Source organism: Ictalurus punctatus, chromosome 17 (assembly GCF_001660625.3).
Source record: "Ictalurus punctatus breed USDA103 chromosome 17, Coco_2.0, whole genome shotgun sequence".
NCBI classification, from domain to species: domain Eukaryota; kingdom Metazoa; phylum Chordata; class Actinopteri; order Siluriformes; family Ictaluridae; genus Ictalurus; species Ictalurus punctatus.
The window spans coordinates 7,582,982-7,606,598 of NC_030432.2; the positions used below are offsets into that span (position 1 = coordinate 7,582,982).

The 23,617-nt window shown below is 36.6% G+C and overlaps 1 protein-coding gene across 4 annotated transcripts in view; it reads left to right on the forward strand.

Annotated features, from left to right (window-relative positions):
* The window catches only part of ncam1b (neural cell adhesion molecule 1b), a 112,657-nt gene that overhangs the window by 60,146 nt on the left and 28,894 nt on the right, over window positions 1-23,617 (forward strand). For 3 of the 4 annotated variants that reach the window (XM_017490150.3, XM_017490152.3, XM_053687246.1), the window contains 6 exons: window positions 3,679-3,708; window positions 7,722-7,872; window positions 16,015-16,202; window positions 16,415-16,511; window positions 16,731-16,901; window positions 19,877-20,002. In XM_017490150.3, coding sequence (XP_017345639.1) covers window positions 3,679-3,708; window positions 7,722-7,872; window positions 16,015-16,202; window positions 16,415-16,511; window positions 16,731-16,901; window positions 19,877-20,002 — 763 coding nt within the window. The remainder of the gene's footprint in view (window positions 1-3,678; window positions 3,709-7,721; window positions 7,873-16,014; window positions 16,203-16,414; window positions 16,512-16,730; window positions 16,902-19,876; window positions 20,003-23,617) is intronic. The other variant, XM_017490154.3, reaches the window with a different exon arrangement.

Consider the following 23,617-nt stretch of genomic DNA (forward strand, 5'->3'; position numbering starts at 1 on the left):
TGGAGATAGCTCTGAAAAGATAGAGACATGTCTAAATTATACTTTTGAAAAGAGCAAGACACCCAGAAATGATATTTCCAAGGTGCTGTAGTTCCTATGGGCTTTTATTTTTTTGCCAACAATTATCTTCTTGGGTAAGTGGCTCACACAGTGAAGGTTCAGATGATTCTTGTTCGCTGTTGTGAATCACTCGGTCTGTCTGTTTACACAAGTGATGTAACACTCAGAACAATCCAGAAGGGAGAAGGGATCCTCTTACTCTCTCTCTGTCTCTCGGTCTGTCTGATGAAATAAACTTATTGATCCAGTTCTTCCTCTGCTTCTGACATCCACTCTGCTGTGTGCAATATTCCCTGCACCTCAGAAGCAACCCCCACATCACTGGCAATGCATGACTGCATCTCTCCCCTCATACAAGATGAGTGATGATGGTATCCACATCTGCATGCAAGCTTCCTGAACATTCTTGATTTCTTCCTCACCTTGTTAAATATCACATAGATTTTCTTCCTTGCTGTGCTCGTGTATTGATTTCATATTTCATGCTTGTTTACAGATGTCTTTGTGATGCCCAGACGGTGCTGTCTGTTCCTCTAATTAATTCAGATTTTCTGTAAATTATTGAACAACTCCTACCCATATCCCAGCCAAATTTGCCAAATACCCTCGTAAGGAGTGCGCTGGGGTCATATGTACACACATGGATCCTCTAACATGCTGTAATATGTCATTTTACATTTTACATGACAAAGGCCTCATGCGGGGACTGAAATGCATGTTTATTCATTCATCAGCTTTAACTGCTTTATCCTGCTCAGGGTTGTGGTGGATACGTTGCCTATCCCAGGAAGGCAGAAATACACACTAGATGGGATTCCACACACTTTGAAACAAATAGTCAATACTAAGGGCAAACCATTTTGTGCAAGTATAAACAAAAACTATAAACAAGTCATAAACGTCAAACAGGATAGAAACCTCAAAATGATATGCCTCGAAAATAGAAAATGCACAACAAAACAAATGAAAAACAAATGGGCAGAAACAGGAGTCAATGTTTGTGACAGAACTCTAAGAAATCAGGTGAATTAAATGGGATTTATGTAAAGAAAATCCAGTGGAAAACCAGCACTAACACCTAAACAGAAGAAAACAAGGCTAGAGTGGGCTAAAGAGAATAATCGTGAAGTGTGGATGATTAGATGAAAGTGATATTCTGTGATGACTCACGAATTTGCACTCGCCAAGGAGATGATGTGGGAATTGTTGTCTGGTGCCGTTCTAATGAAACATGTAAAGGTGACTGCCTGAAGAAAACAATCCCATTTCCCCACTAATTTATGATATGGGGTTGCATGTCAGGTAAAGGACTAGGAGAGACCTCAACAGTCAGTCCGCAGGTATACACTGAAATTTTGGACACTTTTCGTATTCCATTGATAGAAAATAGGTTTGGTAATGATAAAGTCATTTTTCAGGATGATGATGCATCTTGCCACAGAAGTGTTTACTTGCCAAAGAGTGTTAAAGCTTTTCTTCAGGAAAAGCGTATCAAGTCAATGACATGGCCAGCAAACAGTCCGGATCTCAATCACATTGAAAATTTATGGTGGAAATTTAAAAAATTGGTCCATGAAAAGGTTCCATCCTGCAAAGCTGAAACTGCTAATCGAGAAAGTTTCTAACTAGCTTGATGGAGAATATAGTTTTTCATTAGTGAAGTCCATGTCAGATGCATCAAATGTTCGGCAACTGAAATTAGCAAAAAAAAAAAAAAAATTTTACAGCAAATTTTACCGAGCAATGATGTTTTTGATGATGCGATCAAATAGCAACCAGCATAGAGTGAGAGGTACGCATGCTTTATGCATGCAGCAAACACGTCGGCAGTATGGAAGCATTTTGTGGAAGTGGAAGTGTCCAAGAAAGACGCAAAAATGGCTGTTTGCAGACTGTCTAGAGGGGGTGCATCTGCAATAACTTATAGCACTACAAGTTTCATTTAGCGTTTAAAATCAAGACAGCATGCAGAGTACGAGAAAGACAGCAGTGAAAAGGGAAGTTCCTCCTCCCAGTCCCAGCACACCCAGTCCATCTGTGGCTGACTTAAGTAGGCTTACGTCTAGGACAATTATTCATTTGTTATGGGTTCATCCAATTTTTTGCACTCTTTTCTATGCACTTTTTAATGCACCTTTTTGTTGTAGGTGTACAAAGTACATTACATTCTTTCAGCAGTCAATAATAGGCCTAATATAGGCTGTTCAAGAAGAGGGGCTCAAAGATGGCCAAATAAAAAGATTTTTTATTGTACTAATTTATTTAGAAATTTATTTTGTCTGCTGGAATGTTAAAAAAATTTCAGTGTTAAGTATTTTTAATTTGATGTTTTGTAATTGATTTTTTCTTTGAAAAGTAAGACAAAATAATAAAAAAGCACATTTTGAGTATTTAATGTATGCAGTGAAATAATTGGCAAAATAAATGGGGAAAAATGCGAAAAACCATGTTCGGTATTCGGTGCATCCCTAAAAAAATGTTTTGTGAAAAAAGAGGCTGGTGAGTTTTATGTTATCATGTAAAATGTCCTCTTCTAATGTTACAGCACACATAACAATTTGTCATTTTTTAATGAATAAAAATGTTACCATTGGCAAATTACCACGGTATAAGAGAAATACAACAATTTGGTGTAAGAAAATTACACATTTTGGAGTGGTGATGCAATACATTATCATACGTCATTGATTATTGTTCTATAACATGCCTGGAACACATAATTAAAATGTGTGTAGCATAAACGTACCCACCCTACTGGTTTACCTTCTGTTTCCATGTCAACTTTAAAAAAATATCTGTAGGCCTTAGCTTTAGTATATATCCTGTCTGCAGTACCTTCAGACTTATATTGGAGATCTTTTTAGGTCTATTCAGAGGCTCAGTTAACGGCTGTGAATGGTTTACCCGATAAACAGCGCTAGATACTATATGTGGCCGTCAGCTCTCTTGGGATGTAGTTTGCAACATGAAAGCCACACGAGTACCAGCCTCAGATTTCCATTATCATAACAAGTTTTCTTTTTTTGTTGAGCATGTCATCATTTTTGTGAACATTATTTAGATTGCGTAGATCTTCATCTACACACATGAAACCCAGACTATTTGCAATGGCAGTAATTGGAATGCAGCACTGCTTGAGTATCAATTTTCATTACACTTGCTAGCAACCTTGGCTGTTCATCACATTCCCATGCTTTTAACCCATATTATAATATTAGCATGCCTTTGTTTCTTTGTATTTGTATCTGAAGTGAAAAAAATACATTGACAAAAATAAGAAAAGCAGTGAAAAATTTTGCCGTTTTTTTTTTTAATCGAACTTTTCAACCTCAAGAACACTTGACCTTTTCTGTAGACTGTTAATTGTTCATGCGCTTTGCTCCAAATATTAATAAGGCAAAGTAGAGCAGAAAAGCACGAAATGATACAGTATAATTTGCCTTGCCTAATATTTTCCTTTCTTTTTTGGCACCCTTTTTCTTTTTTTATCATGAGCACATCTTGCTGGACTAATTTAGTGGTCTGTTTTTTTCCTGGGTTGCATGCTGTAACGATGACTGAGGATCCATTTTAAAAGCCTGTTTTTGTTGTCATTTTGTCTGTCTCTGTTCTCTGCAGGCATCTTGGACTCGACCTGAACAACACAAGGTATAGCTTCTATACCCTCAACTCCACATATAAACTAGGCACGGGTTCTGTATAAGACATTTCTATTTACTTTTTTCCTTTTTTTAAATTTTTTTTTAGATATTTGGAACAGATTGAGTTTACTTGGTTTTATACTGGATGCTGTTTGTAAGAAATAAATTGATTGTGAAAGTGTGTGCTATTGTTTTCTATGTGAATGTGATAAAGCAACACGCAAAAAAACTTTCAGTTTCGTACAAGTATACCTCTTTACTTGACTTATTTCTTCAAAAATTTGACAAGTGCCGTTTTATCTGAATATTTTATGCTTTTTTTGTGGTTCCCCTTGCAAAATACTTCATTTTATAGAACATTTCTTCCAGCAAAGCAAGGAAATTGTGGAACAACCAACAGCATGTGCAATGGCTAATGGCTGGTCTGCATTATTAACAAGGCTTCTCGGCTAAAAACTATGACCATGAAACATTAATATGCCACTGTTCTCACATTGCAAATGAATAACTAGAGCTTTATGTCTGAGAAGAATGGGAGATACAGCTGACTGAGTACAGTGGCTAGACTCCCTTGCTGCCTTGTGTGGTCCAGCAACATTCTAGACCATTGGCTTGAGGGTCAGCGGTCACGGCCCGGCCACTCCGGGAACAGTAAGCAGACTGGGCAGTGCTCAGCTTTCTCATTAGGGAGTAGATTGAATTATGTTGCATATAGCAGATGGGTAAGCTGCTGATCTCTGGCTAAAAAGAGACTGTGTATTATGTAAGTGCGACTCTAGAGACAGCAGTGAAATAATGAAAGTCCCAGACACACCTCTTCGACTGGAATTGTTCACAAATAGAGTTGTCACAGTCGACCGTTGCAGCATACAGCCCAGTAATAGAGAGAGAAAGCTGGCTTAGATGCATATATAATGTGAAATATCAATGTACTACTTGAGGAGCTACAATGATTTTAGAACTTTCAACACTTTACAGCCTGAGATTTCTGTTCATTTGTTTGTGCTTGCTGAATGCCTGTATGAGAGACTGTGTCATCTTGTAGAAAACATATTCACCTAGTGCACTTCTGTTTCTGCCCTGTGAATAACTGCACCAAATCTCTTCTCTATCCCATTTTATCCTCTCCAATTTAGAACTCTTTCTGATTTCTGCCTTATTTGTAATTGTTATACTACAGGAGTGTCCAAACCTTTTGACCAGATTAGACTGCATCAAAAAGGGCCCGTCACCAAAATATCATTTTAGAGTGCTAATATAGTGAATTGAATTTTAGGGGGATAACTGCAGCAGGTTATCACCTGACAGCTGTAGTGACACACAAGTTGATGTTCAAAAATGTGCCCTTTTTTTTTTTTCGAGACAAATAACATTGACCAGTGACTCTTTCAAGAATTCACGAAAGGTTTTCCATGTTTAGTGGTTGGAAGCATCGTCATTTATTAGCTCTAGCAATGTTCTGATAAAAAGTTGCTTCTGCCTGGATAGCTTCTAGCTGTTAGGTTTTCTGCCCTTTCATCCTCTGAATATTTTTTTTTGCATTGCCCATAATGTGTTTCACAATCTCTCATGATAATGAGATTTGATAATGATAATTACCACAACAATCTCTTGTGATATGAGACATATGCATTTGCTATGGCTCTCGAAGAAAAAGTATGCTTGTTTGGAGCTCCTTTGAAATCGCTCCTTCTAACTGTTAACTTTGCGCTTTTTGTATGTAGCCATGACTAAATATGGTTCATTAAATTAATTTGAAGGTGTAGTTGGAGAAAAAAAGGCTCTAGCTTTGTTAATTTAGCTGTGTTAACACAGTCTGCTGCCACTGTCAGGTAAAAAGAAAAATTGCATCGTGTTGGCTGTTGGGTCACCTATCATGTGTTCTAAGAGAGAAGGATTAGGCCAGTTAACATCTCTCCACGGGCCGCATTTGGCACTGGGGACAGACTTTGGACACCCCGTTATACTAATATACTAAGTATGCTTGTTACGGTGTCATGGTTTTATGGTTAGCCATGGTGTATGATTTATCTCACTGTCAATAAAGTACAAATTAAATACAGATTAAAATACATTTGTGTGTATATTACCATCTACCTTTTTTGTTTGTTTGTTTGTGGGGTTTTTTTTACCCAATACTTTCTAACTCCAGTGGTTGTGTAACTTCCCAAAGATTTTGCAACCCTCTCTCTGGACTAAATCGTACCACATCATCCTTTGTTTCTAGCTGCAGGGGACGTGGACTGCACCGAAAACCCTTCTGCTATTGTTATAAACATGTTACATTGCTGCTTCTGCTGCCACTCCTATCATGTTTATAGCTTTATCATACAAAACAGCTATCAAATGCCCAGAGGAGCATGGCAGTGCTGACCACAACTACACAAAACAACCACCTATTCTGGCTAAGCACACTTTTTTAATTTTTTATATTTTGGTTCAGCCTTTCCTCACAGCCACTCTCTCTTTCAGCTTGTAATGTGATAATAAAGACTGACAATATAAGAGATTATTAATAATACTTAATAATAATAATAATAATAATAATAATAATGATAATAATAATAATACTTATTATTATTATTATTATTATTATTATTATTATTATTATTAAGTAACCATTCTCAGAAACACTTCCTAATAAAGAACTATTATGAGAACTAGTTTTTTTTTCTCTTTTGATTTTTGTTATATACAAGGATCTGCAAAAAAAACTTTTTACAAAGGCTTCAAAATAATGTTTCCCCTTTTAATTTTCACCATCAGCTTGTATGTTTGCGAATGATTAATTAATACTGTGAAACTGTGATATTTTTATGCTAGGTTATTAAGATTTGAAACTGCAACTCCCCTAGTCATAACGCCTGCACAATTTTTGGAGGCTGGTTTTACTTTCCAAGTGTGTTAGAGTCAGGAATTTAAATGGTGACTATATCTCATTGAGATTCATGAAAAAAATCTCCATTATAAAAGAAATCACAAGTGTGGGATGTTTGGTTGTGTGTGTACGCATGTCGTGACGCACCACAGCGAGCCCTAAGTGGATTGGGTCTGCTGAATTCGCACAACTCTAAAACGGTTCCCTAAGTTACAGACTGCATTATTGATGGATCCTGCTTGCACCCCTCAACTACTTTTATTTATATCTGCTTCTTGCACCCTGTCACTGCTTATGTCTTTTCAGGGTGCCTTACCTTGACACTTAGGGCTTTTCAAGCAATAACAAAGCAACTCTGGTTTCTGTCATACAAAAGAATCCTTGTAAAGCACAGAAGTTTGTTGTTCAGCTGCTGACAAGCGACTGTGAAAACTCACCGGTCACATTAATAGGAACACCTGTACCTGAACACTCACTGGCCACATTAATAGGAACACCTGTACCCCTGCTCATTCATGCACTTATCAGCCAATCATGTGTCATCTGCACAGTGCAAAAAATCATGCAGCTTCACACATCAGAAAGGGTGATTTTGACTCTGGCATGTTGTTGGTGTCAGATGGGTTGGCTTGAGTTTATTTAGACAAAATCACTGATGTCTTGGGATTTCATGCACAACAGTATCTAGAGTTTACAGAGAAAGGTGTGAAAAACAATAGTTTTGATCATGTAAATACTAGGTTGATGAGCAAAGTCAGAGGAAAATTGCTAGTCTTGTTTGAGCCGACAGGAAGTCTAACTTAAACAAGCACTCTTTACAACCACAGTGAGCAGAAAAGCATCAGAAGTCACAACACGTTGAATGTAGAGACGAATTGACTAGCAGAAGCCCACATCAGATTCCAATGCTGCCAGCCAAAAATAGGAATCTGAGGTAAAACTGGGCATAGCTGACCAAAACTGGGCAGTTGAAGATTGGAGAAATGCATTTTGCTCATTGGCTGATTGGACAATTGCATTAGTAAGCGGATATACAGGTTTTCTGATTAAAGTGGCCAGTGAGTGTACACGGAATATGGTTGTGTTAGTTTGAAAGTACATAGAGTGAATTTGACCCTGTGCTTGTCTATGTGTCTCTGTAGAGTGAAGACGGGAGTGTGGTGGTGCGCAGTGACGCCCGTGTCTCTTCTCTGACACTAAAGTACGTACAGTACACCGACGCTGGACAGTATCTCTGCACGGCTAGCAACGCTGTAGGCCAGACCTCCCAGTCCACGTTCCTTGAAGTGCGCTGTAAGATCTCATTTCCTTAATATTTTTATTTCCACACTGCTGTGTCACTTCAGTGATGTCCTACTGTGCGGTTTAAGGGTCTGTAAGAGCTGTTTGTTCTCTGCTCTATCTGATGAGGCCAAAATCCTCCTCACACACCACCACCACCAGTATACAAGCATTCGCAGCAGCATTTTATTGCACAATAACATTTTACCACTCAGCATTTCTTATGTAAATACTGTAGACATGGATATGGTGTAGTATAAATGTGACGTGCTTCAATCTTATGCAGTTTGGATTGTTATAGGGTTCTCAAATTTTTGTAGTCCATTAACTGTGAAATACCCGCCTCAGTATTTATGTCACGAACATTATTTAAATGTGTATAATATATAAGCTATTTATCGGAGCCATAGAGCTTTCTAATCCTGAACCTTCCACCGACAAAACACATAAAGTTCAAGTTGACATTATTTATTGGCTGACTTGTTTTGGAGTTATTGAGGTTTGGATTAAAACCAATTCATTTCAACGGCCTAGCCAAATAAACGAATAACTATAAGACTTTAATTATGAATATAACTTTAATAAGTGTGGGCTGTGATTTCCACAGCTGCAACTAAATTAAAATATCACAGACCCCCTGGCTATGCTTCAGAGACCCCACTTTAAGAACCATGGTCTTGATTATCTTGAGCTGCTTGTATTTTTCTCTGTGTCTGTAATGGATAGGCTAAAACAAAAAAGGTTAACTTTTTCACCGTTTCATTCTCTGACTGATTTTATTTTATTTTTGAGATTTTAAATCTATAATATGTTATGGCAGGCAATTAACTTTTTAATATTACTTCAGTATTGCTCCACAAAAAATACTCTAATGAGACTATTTAAATGCATTCATCATGCAGAGAAAGGAAACTACAGTGCTAGAAGAACTCAACACTAACACCAATGCCACTATTTAGGCTAATATTCAAATTGAGTCTAGGTGCAAATATTCTCACAATGTAATTAAATATTACAATTCCATTTTCCAATATTTGACAACAGCCACAAATAGATATATCTAACAATAAATAAGGCTCTCATATACATTTCTTTATATGGACCTAATCAGGGACACTTACAAGTGAAAATATGAATATAAAAGCTCTTGGAGGCATCAGGACAAGTATTTTTAAAGCATCTTGACATGTTTCAAAAGTAAAGCTCACAAAAATTTGGTTGGAAAGGTAAAAGTCAAATGTCTGGGCATTTTCTGATTTACCACATTCTGTGAATTTCACTGTAAGTTGTACGGTTTGTCTTTTCATGAACACATTTCTGTCACATTTGTTTTATATGTTGCTGCCAAGAATTTTCTAAAAATATCTGCACAGGAGACATTTTAATACTTACATTGTCAAAACATTAAGACTGCATTAACTAAAAAAGTGGTTATAATTCATTGTGCTATAATCTACTATTCATAACCTATAATATTCACTTATCTACCACTTTAATAGGAACACCTGTACACCTGCTCATTCATGCAATAATTAGCCATTCAATGGCAATACATCAATACAGCACAATATATAAAATCCTGCAGATACAGGTCAGAATGGGAGGAAATGTAATCTCAGTGAGTCTGACTGCTGTCATGGGTAAACTGTATATTTTATAAAGTGTCATTTTATCCATTACATGATGTTTAGTACTGTAATCCAGATTACACTCTGTGGTTTATTTTTAGCACCAAAACAAGTTTTCAAACATATTTTTTAAACTAGCATTTAAAAAGGCCTTTGAAAAAGTACCAAACATATTATGTTTTTGGACAGAAACTGTCAGTCTTTATGTAGAATGCTTTTATGCTAGCTACCTTATGGGGGTCATTTCTATAATCCCAGGGTCCTATGTTTCCCAGTTCAATATTCTGTTAACACACATTAAGTAAACTTTTCCAAAGCTTTTATATAGTCAGGACTGATTTTCCCAGGGCCCTATTAACTTTATTACTGTTTAACACCAAAGACACATTTAAAGGAATAACAACATACATTAGTTTAAAATCCATTCTTCATCCACATTTTTAAACTTGTTATATGAAAGTTATAAACTTGAAAAATGAACTAAGTTGCACACGCTGAACCCTCATTTATGCTGACCTAAAAATAGCTGTTAGTCTACATTCATACAGTTCAACTCCGTGCATGAACACTAGTGAAATGTATACACTAAACTGAAGAAATGCCACACTGTATCCTATCCTATAAAACACAGTAAACGGTCATAAAAAGAACAAAATGTTAAACATGAACATGTCTCAGCTCTCACTTATGCTGAAGCCTGACTACAGTTTTAAATCACCATGTGTTCATTATGCGCCATACAAACCCGAGGAACATACATATGCTTCCACCTTATGCTAACTACTTCACAACATTTATCCAGTCATAAAGAATTAGCTAACTAACTCTATGACTTGTCAATTTAGCTACATAGTTAACTAGCCAATAATTGAACATTTATTGAACTTACTACAATAAAAATGTTCAAAGATATTTACAATGTTATCTAGCTACGGTAAATTTTCTGTTACAAAACACTGTGTTTGCTAGCTAGTTATTGCTGAAATTTACTGAACCACTTAAAATATTGTTAGTGAGTCATTTATTTAAATACCATATAAACATTTTATTTATGAAGTTTAGAGCGTTGGGAGTTCAATTCCCGCCATGGCCCTGTGTATGTGGAGTTTTCATGTTCACCCCGTTCTGCAGGGGTTTCCTCATGGTTCTCCAGTCACAAAACATGCATGGTAAGCTGATTGGCATGTCCAAATGAATGGATGTGTGAATGTATATGTGATTGTGCCCTGCTATGGATTGGCACCCTGTCCAGGGTGTACCCTCTGGTATAGGCTCCAGGTTGCCCTGTAGGATAAGCGGTATAGAAAATGGATGGATTTATGAAGTTTATTACTTTGAATATATTTCTACTATCAGAGACAAATTCTTGCCTGTGAGACTAACACAGTTTAGTGTTGATAACGTTAACGTGTGTGATATGACACACTGTATGCACTGGCAGTAGGTGTGTAATGCATGGTGAATACCGCATTTAACACCTTCACTTTAAAGATTTTAACACCAGGATTTCAACAGTTTTTAATTTGCTATTGTGAATAGTTTATTTTTGTCACTGGCTAATTTGACCCAGATGTCATTTAGTACATTTACCCAAACTATGCTGTGTTTATTGGCTTGTGCTACATGTTATTTTACTTAAAGTGCACTTCCCGTATAGCACATCACTAATCATCACACACTATAAGCCCCTGTATTGTTTTGCATGTTGCTTCATGATCCCTAACAGGGTTCCATAGTTTGAGTATTTTGCTTGCATTTGTGAGGAAAGATGAGTAGAATTTTGGCTTAGGAGCACATGTGAGAGATTTTGACCTGTGGAGCTTACCACACTGTATTAAAATGATAAGTTTTTGATAAACAAACGCCTCTATTGTAAAAAAATATTTTCACATGGCAGATGGCTCGCCGCTCTGCATATATCTCTCTGCTTAATGGATAAAAGGTCTGAATTCTTGAATAAACTCTAAGTACAGCTAGGGCTTTATACATATTTATAAATGTATGACTATGAGTTATAGGTATTAACTTACAGCTGTATGCATTACCTCAGCAAAATATAAACATAGCTGGGAATTAAGCAATTTGGACATGCGAGTAGACAGGTTTATAAATCAGTTAATCCTGCAATTTAGCTTGCTAGTTAGAACATTTTATTGACTTTTTTAATCTTTTGCAGATTTTGCATGTATACAGAAGTAAGAGCATGTTAGGTAATGGTTCTAGTGGTTGTTAATAACTATTGGAATAAATTAATCACAATTTCAAGTATGCATGCAGTAGTTTTTTTGCTGATGGGCCAGATCCAATCGTGTTTCCGTGCCTGCCAGAAAATGAATAGGCAAAGGACTCCCATGTGAAAATCCCTTAACATAGGAGCATATTTCAAGTGGCACCTTTACAACTTCAGTCAGCTGTCAGCTCTACTTATACTACTGGGGAAGCGTACTATCACCTTATATTTAAACAATGTGCCGACCAAAAATGCCATTCTAACCAAACAATACAGCTAACAGCCAAACTCATGTGAACTTTTCAGGGTTCCTGTGGATCATTAAAAAGTCAGAAATTAAAAGTCTGAAATTTGAGTTTCATGAATTTAAGGCCAGTAAAATGTCTTGAATATGTGTATTTTTCTGCTAGGCATAAATTTTTTGATGATTTTTAGATAATCAAAAAATATAGCTGTTTAGACTGAGTTGCAACTCGATGTTGTTACGTAGTCTTGTTTACGTACAAGACATTTTGCGTGCTTCACCAGAGGTGAGTGAGGAAGGGTTTGTCGCTTAGCTTAGAGTTTGCAAGCGAATTTGCCATAATGAAGAAGTACAAGTTCAACTCTCAGTGGCTCGAAGATGAGTGGTTTCGGAGATAGTTTGCATCAAGTGCAATTCATGCCGCAAGACTTGAATCTCATAGTAAATCTGAGAAGCACCAGCGCAACGCTGCTAGTCAGCATAGCGTACTGGCAGTGGATTCCTATTTTCCCACTAGTCACAGCTTTTTTCATCAGGTAAACACTAAGGCAAACACAACTGCAAAACAGACTTTTTCGCTTGTTAGATTTGCACCCTCATTAAAACTGAAAGCTGTAGTGCTGTGGGTTCTTCACATTATAAATCAAATGATGCGATCCATGCAGTCTTAAAGGAATGTTCCCAGATTCTGAGTATGCAGTCATTTACTTGCGCTGTAGACAAAACGACATATATAGCCAAATTTGGTATCGTTCCATTTATTCAGAGAGCTTGTGTCTGAAGTAAACAAGAACTGGCTTGTTGTTATGTTCGACGAAAGCATGAGTAAGACAACCAAAAGAAAACAACTAGACCTCCAATTGAGATACTGGACCACTGATGAATCTGACACTTACGTTAACTCACGCGGCATTGAGATGGCGTGAGCTTATTCTTTTTGTGCGTACAGTATTAATTTTTATTTCTTCAGGTCTTAAAAAGGTCATAAAAAGCCTTAAATTTGACTTTTTTAAAAAAGTGCAGCAACCCTGCTTTTGTTTAGGGTGAAACCTCATATACTGCATAAAGTGGTTCCAAATTTTTAGCCAGACATATTTTGCATTATTGTAAGAGCAGGACTTCATGAAAATGTTAATTAACAGATTAATACTTTTCCTACAGAAAAATCCAGCTTGGTACGTGCTAGTAGACAGAAATGATTTACAGTTGCAATCAAAATTATTCAACCCCCATTGCAAATCAGGTTTACTGTCAAAATTTACAGACTTTCAGCTGTTTGCAATGAACAAATCAAACAAAAGCAATTGAAATAATTCAACACAACAAATGCTTCAAGTGGTTTCACCAAATTCAACTGAAAATACAACTTATAATGACATTTGAAATGTCATTGGAAATCTCAAACATTTATTAATCACTTCAGTTAATAGATAATGAAGCTGAGAAATAACAGCTGGCCAAGTCACCAACTTGACCAGCTCCATCTTTGTTTTGGCAGCAGGCAGCTGGTCAGATCGATCAAAAAAAAGATTTGCAGCTAGTGTTTAATGACTTTTCCGCCTGTCAATAACGAATAATCAGTTCTGCGCTCTTGTTTTTCAGATTCGGATATGCTTACACATGTTTTACATATCTTACACACATATTTTATCCCACTGTATATGGATGTAGTAAAAATAAAAGCTATCATTATCTTATATATTGACAAATTTCATCTGCTTAAACCTGTGGTATTGAGTCATACTCCAGGTTGATGACTTTGGATAAATAGATAAGCTGATCAAAGAGCAAATCAAAATATGGCAAGGATAAAAATCTGCTGCTTTTGTAGAATCTGATTAAAGAGATTTCATGCATGAATGCTTAATGTAAACCTTATTCATATTTAAAATGAGATATAATCTTGTCTGAATTATAATGCAACAAGCCTCAGCTTGTTTGTCATGCTGTGTAAACTGTTATTATTCGAAGCGTTAATTTAACAAGATTTCAAAATGAACAATACAAGCAGCACCACTGATACCCCTTAAAGAGTGTTGCAACACGTGTGCGAACATATGTTGATTCCCCCATTGTGCATATTGTTATTTTTGTATTTTATGCTAATAAGTGCACATGCTGCACAAATAATTGCCAGCATTTGTTTGCAGATTTTTCTTGACATCCTATTGTGCATTAATGCCGTGCAACTGATATGATTGCAGGACTGAGACACAGTGACAGTTTTATGGGACAGAGCGAGGAACGGCAGCATGTCATATTTGCAAATAACATGTAGCTTGATCTGTGCCTGTGATATCCTGCCAGCCTCTGCATACTCCTCAAGAGGATAAGGAGGTGGAGGTGGAGGAGGAGAGAGGCTTTAAGAGCTATTCAAGTGTGATCTGCTTTTATGTATACGAATGGCCAGATGTGTTCAGCCGCATGATCTCCCTGCTCTCCCGCCTACCATTCACTTTAGGCTGCCCTGATAGTCATCTGCTATTTACTTCATGAAGGTTTCACTGACATTTTCTTTTGATTTCAGTACCAGAATGAGCTTTTATTGCCAAGTATGTTTACACACAATTTGTCTTGGTGACAGGAGCTTCCTGTGCAGAAAAAAATGGAATATCACACACTATATATAAATATAAAGCATTAAAAAATTTTATATAATGCAGTACAATACAGTATTAAAGACAAAGCAAAAATAGACAGGATTATGTATATACAGATATGGTATTTACAGATGTACAGTGTGCAATTGGAAGTATAGAATGTGCTATCTATGTTATATACAGTTTGTGTAATGAAAGTGGAATGAATGTACAGAGGTATATAATGTAATAATTATTTAAAAGGATTAAATTATGAAATGCACAATGAAGAGACCCTGTTGGCAGTTTTAATTGTTCAGGTGGGAGATTGCCTGAGGCAGTTTCTGCCCTGCTGCTCAATGCTCTGTAGCGCCGACCAGAGGGCAGTAGTTCACAGAGAAATTGGGCTGGGTGAGAGTGGTCCAAAGTGATGTTCTTAGCCCTTTTTCTCACTCTTTAGGGGTAAAGTTCTTAGTCTGGAGGTGTAAAGTTCTTCATAGCAATGTTATTCATAGCGATAACATTGTATGCTTTATTTCAAAATGACGTATGTCTTATCTTAGCAACATCATCAACTTGTATGTGTAGCAGTTTAGGAAAACTTTCTGTGAATTCTGCCAAAAAAAAGGTAGTTTTGGGTTTAGGCCAAAATCAACATTTTCTGCCTGTAACATACCGTATTTTGACACCTCAACTTTAAGAAGCCATAAAAATATTTCACGAAAATGATTTCTGCATAGATCATGTCGGATAAGGAGACAGTCTGCCAAAACATGTCTGAAACCTTGCTAGACAGGTGTGATTTCCTCACACAGTAAATGTCAGGCTTTGATCAAGTTGTTGGATCGCTATATGTTGTGGCAAAACAGACAGACATAAGCTTAATCAGTTCAGTTTGTGATCAGATACTAGCTGTGAAAATATCTGAGTTGGAATGTAATTTTTAAATGTGACTTTCTGTTTTTTCCTTTTACTTCTAGATGTAACCAGACTAGAATTTTACTTGTGGTTGAGATACATGCAAAAAAAAGAAGAAAAAAAAGAAGAAGCATATTTCAGTCCAGGAAAATGTGTAGTTTTTAAAACTATGTGTAATAGCCACAGATTTATTGTGGAATCATATTGTAGGTGGGATTTGGGATGGGATTTATTACTTTCATTACTTGGAATCTCTTCACTTGTCTTCCTGATGGCAAGTGTTTTTTTTTCTTATTTACTAAGGCTAGTAAACATGATGTTTAACAATCACTTCTTACGCTTTTAGTATTGTTAAATTTTTTTTTCAAATATTTTAAACAGGTTATCTGAATGTGATAAATAACAACATGAGGGCTAAGTTTCTAAGCACTCACGAAGCATCCATATCTCAAAGGATTTGCCATGGTTCTTTTACCATCAGTTTGATGTAAATGGATCCTTTCTCCAGCTTCGTTATTTTCACTGTCTTTTCTTTTTCACTGACTTTTCTGCCAGACGCACCAAAGATCCTGGGCTCAGTAGCAGTCTACACGTGGGAGGGGAATCCTGCCAACATCAGCTGCGAGATCCTGGCTCACCCGAGTGATGTGTCTATCATATGGCTGCGAGATGGACTCCAGCTACCCAACGCCAACTCCACCAACGTCAAAATCTATACAACCCCCACTGCCAGCTACCTGCAGGTAAAAGGGCCATCACTACTTCAGCAAGCTGTTTCCTCTGCACATAAACATTTAATAAATGCACTAATCAGTGGATGTATTGTGTTTTCTCTGAGATGGTGTTGCAGATTAATTATTGAACAGAGAAAGCACATAGTGAGGGGTAAATATAGGTAATGGAACGGCTGATTAGGATCCCTAAGGTTAATGCATGCACTCTTATTTCACCACAGGTTAACCCGGACTCCCAGAATGACTTTGGCAGCTATAACTGCACCGCTTCTAATGAGATCGGGACCGAGTCCAAAGAGTTCATCCTGATTCAGGCTGGTCCGTCTGTTCTCTGTGACATGACCTTTACGTACAACTTCTGTGTTTTCCCCAGGGGGTCTTTAAGTAGTTACAAATTGTTCCATCATCTGTTTCAATCAATACTTTTGTTCTGGCATCTCTCAGCAAGTGTTGTATCTTTTGAGTAATAAGTAATAGACAGAAGAATATTAGGATGTTCTTGAATGTAGGCAGTTGTTATTTGCTTTTGGCTTGTAGATGTTCCCTCGGCTCCGACCATCACTCAGGTGAATCCCTACTCAAGCACGGCTGAGGTACTGTTTGATGAACCTGAAGCTTCTGGAGGAGTTCCCGTGCTCAAGTACCATGCCGAGTGGAGGGTAGGGAACAAAAACAAATGGGTCCAGCGCATCTATGAAGTCCGAGAGGGTATGTGCAGTGCTCAGCATATTTACACTACTTTCTACCAGCAGCATCATCAGCAGTAAAAACTGTGGAGCCAGTATGGCTTGCAATAACTAGTCTGACTTAGGACTTGTAATTGCTCTTTGATGCATTCCTCAGCTGGGATTGTGTGTTACCTGGAGAAGATCTGTGCCACACAAATAAGAGCTACGAGTATTTAGTAAAAACACTTATTACCACAGCCCTGACAATAGTTCCAACTGCAATTTAAATCACAGGTTTAATTTCATTGTATGCGTTTTTTCTAATAAATTTCCATATTAACAACTCATTTACTGGGATTTAGTATGGGTCTGGTGGATGCTTCCGATAATTGTAAATGGATTTTAAAAAATGTATTGTTAGTTAACAAAGAAAAACATGTAATCATTGATATGTTGAAGCTTTCAGAAACATTTAATTATTTAATTAATTTAAGGTAGGAACTGTGGGTGTCAGTGCTTTCTTGCGGACATATATAGTAATGGCATCTTATCCTAAACACTTTCAGCCACAGGAGAGTCTTCGGGAGGGAGGTCATCCAGTGCCGATAAAGTCAGTAAACACTGCCAATTTGTTCCACCGTTTGAAAAAATACCACCAAGTTGAATACAAAGGGAGTCTAAAAGTACATTCAAGTGTTTTTAGCCAGCCATCAAGAAGTGGAGTTTCTTTTAAACAACAGTCAATTTTTGCGACCATTACCCTGTACAGAAAAAAAAAGGCACCAGGAGATAACAAAAGATGTAATCTGTTTCATGGCTAAATATATGATGCCACTTAGTACAGTGGAGAAAGAAGGGTTCAAAAACCTCATGAAACCACTTGACTCAAGTATCAACTACCAGGCAGAAAATATTTCAGACATACTGCACTTCTACTTCTTTATGAGGAATGTTGAGCAAAGTTGGAAGTTGAGTTAAATTGTTTAATTTATTGTGCTAGGTTTTCTACCTATTTAAATGTTTCTGATGTTTGTGTCCAAAGAATACATGACACAGGTCACAGCTCTGTAATTTACTTTATTTTTTAGCTTTTGTTGAAGAGAATTGTGTTACAGGTCAGTCTTCCATTACTTTACTTTTATGGCATTTGGCAGATGCCCTTATCCAGAGGGGCTTACATTTATCTCATTTATACAACTGAGCAGTTGAGGCTTAAGGGGCTGGGGCTTGAACTCCTGATGTTCTGATCCATAACCCAGAGCCTTTAACCACTGAACCACCACTACATTACTGAGGGAGAGCAATCAAAATGTAGATCTGCATAGGTCTACATATTAATAAATTAATAAATTGCAATCATTGCCCAAGCACTTTTAATATAAATTTTCATCTGGCTGTGTCACCTCGCCCTGTCATTGATTATTTTCCTATAACTTCACACATCATGCTTTATTCTTATGTAAATTTTTGAATAGGACAAAATAAAGCTCTACACTGGGGAACTATTGGTGGCTCATGGCAACTAAAACGATTTGACTTCCTACTGTTACTATAATAATAGTATAGAAATTGTACTGCCTACCCCTCATAATACAGACAATGTTTAAATCGTTATTTTTCTCTTTCTGAACAGAGAAGCTACAACTGAGTACTGATAATCTGCAAAGCTTTGATTTCCTCATTTTCTTTATTGGCTAACAATCCATGAGTTGTTATACTCCATCCTAGACCTGCAGCTATCCATTATTTAAGTTATTCTGTCAATCATTCTGGCGATCTTAATGAGAACAACTTACAGAATGCTTACTTTAAAACGCTCAGATTTTTAAAATGCTGAATGACCAACACCCTATCAATCAATATCTATATTCTGACACACCAGATCCATGAAAGTGTTTTAATTTACTTTATATATATATATATATATATATATATATATACAATTTATGAATTACATAAAAGTAGAGGCACTTCTGCCCACTAAATCAGATGAAAATCTAATTTATGCTTTATTGGTGCTACTGGTGTGTATTATTGGTCTCCAAACTAGAAAGCAGTTTATAGCATTACCATCGATTTATCATTTGTCCAGATTGTCTCAAACATTTTTCTAGTGCATCTCATATTGGTGACGTGAAGCTGTGCTGTTATGGTTGAATAGCTCAGTTTTCCAATGTGTGCAGGCAACTAGATTCTTCTTCACTGTTGGCCTAATATTAGATTGATCCTAAACCCTGTTTTCTTTCTTTTTCTCCTTTTTTTTATAAACCTGTCTGTGACCAACACTTTGGTAGGCAGCAGTGCAGGCTGGTGATAAAATAAAGTAGGGAAGCACAGGTGTCTATTATTGAAGTATATACTGTACTGTATCTGTGTGCTTCGTTTTGTCTGTTTCATCTGTTGGTCTGGCCTCCTGTTTAATACTCAGTCTCTCCTTATATGTAAGAGTATCAAAAGCCTTCTCCAACACTAGTTCAGTTCACTGAAGAGGTCATGACAGGTAGATATTTATAAATAAACAAAAAAAAAAATCATACAAATACATAAAATTTATTTACAATATCTACTGATTACAATGATAAAATAACAAGCTATTCTAGGATTTGGTTACTGATCAACTGCTGCAGTTCCAAGTACTGTGACACTGACTAGCATGGATATGTTTAATTTTGAGATGTCAGTCATGTGCATTACAGTTTCAGTGATTGGCAGTTGGTTACAAGGTTCAGCCCCTTTGAGAGGACTCCCTATCCTCATATGGGGAAGCTGTTCGAGAATCTCGACAAAGGCGCTCACAGCATGGTAGATAGAATATGATAAATGCTATACGATGTTTCTAAGAAGAGGATTATTGATTGTTGAGGCTGTATTTGTATTCTAATATCTCTGTTTCAAGCAGGTATAGTAGTATGTGCTGTAACTGTTATACTTTGTGAGGTAACTCTTATCTCAATGCTCAATTACTTCATCTGTGCTTGATGTTTTGTTAACTCAAAATCCAATTTGAACCTGCAGGGCTGAGTGCGGTCACAATCACGGGCTTAAAACCAGACACGAAGTATGAAGTCAAGATGTCTGCTATCAACGGCAAGGGAGAAGGCGAGAGCAGCTCTATAGTTGCCTTCAAGACAGAACCTGTTCGTGAGTAGTGCTGCTTTCCATGCGATTTCCTGCTTTCCATTAAGCTCAATATGTTCCATCAACACTTTAAAATGGACGCTGGCAGCGTGAAGCAGCAAGTCAATGTTGAGTCTTAGTGGGACTGCTTTCAGAGCAGCAAGTTTCTCACACTAATTAGAATACTCGAGCATGAGATCTATACTACTAGACTGTGCTTTAGATGTAGAAGTGCCTGACATAATGATATGAACCAGTTCTTTATTGTTCATGTGAGAAATTTGTCTAGCAGCATGGTTCAGGATCAGATATATCAGAAAATGAAGATTGGGGCAAACACCAAAACCAATTACTTAACAATACAAAGATTAAGTACAATAGATAGTACATCTTTAGTAGATAGTTATCTTTAATACGCTCGGAGTCTTGGTGGATCTGTACCTTATCCCAGGAAGACTAGGCGTAGGGCAGAAACATTGGAACCTTGAAGCAGGGTCCATACACACACATTCACACATTTACATTTAAATCAATTTAGCATCGCTAGTCCATCTACTACATTTGGGGAGGTGGGAGGAGCCCGAAAATTCATAGAAAACCCACACAGAGGAAAATATGAACATCCTCACAAACTGGGACCTAAAGTACAGTGCACACAGTTATGAAACAATAAAAACAATAAAAATCTTCATGTAATAGATTATGTGTATTGCTTACACTTTTTCTTGCCTTGTTATAGCTCTACCGTTAGAAAGTCTGGCTTGTTGTTCACTAACAATTGACCTTAATAACAATTTATTAATATTTTAGTAAGGTTGAATGTAAATGAAAACAAAAACAAACAAAAAAGTTAGGGGAAACTCTGATTTTCATTGTATTTATGTACATATGTTAATGAATGAATTACCCATTAATTACCAGGCATGTACACGGCACAACTGATTTACATTGGTTGATTCCCCCAAATCTCCATGAAAGGCAAAGCTCACAGTACTGAAATGACAAGTAAATGCCAAAAAGACTTTCTCAGAGGAAGAAGTGGAAGTTTTTTTGAGTCAAATCTATGCCAATATATATACCTTAACAGCACCATAGTACAATAACAGCCAAAATCTGGACCCAAATTACAGAAAATGTTAATTAGATAACATTAATAAATAAAATTAAAATGGGGAAAAATATCTACTGTACCCAGGTGATCATTGACAGCACGATCAAACAGGGAAACTGCTATACACACACACACACACATACACACACACACACATATATATATATAAATATATAAATATATATATATATATATATATATATATATATATATATATATATATATATATATATATATTTATTTATTTAATTTTTTAATTTTTTTTTTAATTATTGCTATTCAAAGCATCTCAGTGTCTGTAGCCCACTAATGCACCTTCTCTTATGCCGTGTTGGAAAATCAGGGTGGTGTGGGTAGCTGATAAAGGGACGCAGCAGAATAGTGATTATAGTTACGTCACACCAAGTGATTTTTATTGTCATTCCACTATATAACCTGTACACACTGGATGGAAATGTTTCCCCAGGAACATGCTGTAACACCTCACAGTGGCACAATGCACAAGACTACATGAAGTGCAAATACACAACAGTGTAAGAACAAGGCACTTTATACTGTAAGACACACTGCAGCTTGGGACATACCAGATCAGTCACTTATGGCTCACTTAGTGTTTGCTCTAAAGTCTTGCACAGCATTACTGGAAAGTACAAATATGCAATGTGCAAACTCCACACACAAAGGGTGAAAGCAGTATTTGAGCCCCCAACCCCAGAGGTGTGAGACAAATGTGCCAACCCCTAAGCCACCATGATCCCAAAAGTGTAATCCATTCTTTACGCTTAAAACCGTGTACTTGCGTTAAAATAGCGTATTGGTTCTTTTACAGATTGCAGCTGTATTTGTATCAAAACTCAAGTCTGTATGAATTATTATTTCTAAATATTTAAAGTTCTCAGTATAACTTGATAAATTTAAGTCACTTCTGTGCAGCTTTTGCTGCTTCCAGTGCATCTGCAAAAAGTATAGCAGTCATGGATAATCATTTTTCGACACATCTAAATGTCTGCATTGGATATCAGGGCTGAATGAATTCACAGATGAATAATACATAGATGTTCATGCAAGTGCGAATGTGCAGCTGTTCTCCACACGAGTTTCGCACATTTTGCTGATGAACCCATCACAACAAAAGATCATGATGTCTCATTTTTGAAAAATAGTCGGGTGATATGTTGTTGGTAATGTCGGCCGATGGAGTCATGTGCCCTGAAGGTTATGGCCTGCTTCCGCCCCCTGGTGGCTGTGTGTGTGGCATGTGTTTTATGATAAACGGCTTCTGCATACTGTCCCTGTATCTAAAGGTAAAGTGTTGGTGATACTTGAAAGGTACATGGTCACTAAATGCATTTTATGTTTTTAAGCTTTTTATTCCTTTCATCATTTTTTAATCATCCATTTTATTTGTTCCTCATCCTCTTTCCTTTCTCATTGGGATCATTCAGGTTACTCTTACACAAGTAAGTGACTCATAGACCTGTGAATCTGAAACTGTTTTTTGTTAAAGTGACTGCATTGATGTATTCAAATAAAATGTTCTGTATCTTCCTGTTAAACTTGCCCTCCGCTGCAGTAGGTTATTATTATTTTTTGTTCGTCTTGTTTAGATTTATGTTTACACCACCGGCTTCTCAGAGTCAACTGTTCCTACATTAACTGAGTTTATGAAATGTCTCATGTTTATACTCTCAGTTGTTGTTGTTTTTTTTTCTTCTTTCATTTTTTCCCCTGACAAGACAGGTTTGTTTAATCATCATATAAAGTTTAAAAAAAGTATATATATATATATATATATATATATATATATATATATATATATATATATATATATATATATATATATAATGCAACAAATACATTAATTACTGAAAAATAAACAATCATATATGGGTGTTATGGACGTTTATAAAAATGAGAGGTGAATCAGCATTAACGAATAAATGAATCAATGGTCTTAACATTTTTTACACTCAGGTTACAGAAAGCTGCTCTATGGGTAACATTACAGAGCAAAAATTGTTTTCTGTACATAAGTATCATACTGTGTATGAATTATTCAACGTGTAGGTCTTTGAATATTTCTCAGGCAGCTCAGTTCCCCTGTTGTGACAAGCTAATCATATGTGCAGAAACTCATGCATGTGGCTTCCCTGTGCTAAGCATTGTGTGAATATGTGCTAAGTACAACATGGAGTTTCCTCTGTTCTTTGCATTAATCTTATATAACAGTGACTCAAATTATTCACTTAATTCAGGGGTATTCAAAAAAAATTCTAGAGATCCAGGTAAATCAAATTCCTTTAACGGCAACAGCTGTTACCTTTTAATATGTAACCATTAATAAATAGTTTATGGCTGCATATTAGACAATTCAAAGTGGTTATGTTTTGTTTTGTATTGGCACTTAATGTTACCACTTTTGACTAGTGCTATTGACTCGAGTGAATGAACGAGCCACATGGAGAATAAACCCAAATATCTTTGTCCATTCATCTTTCAACTCTATTTGCCTTGTTTTTTAAAGAAGC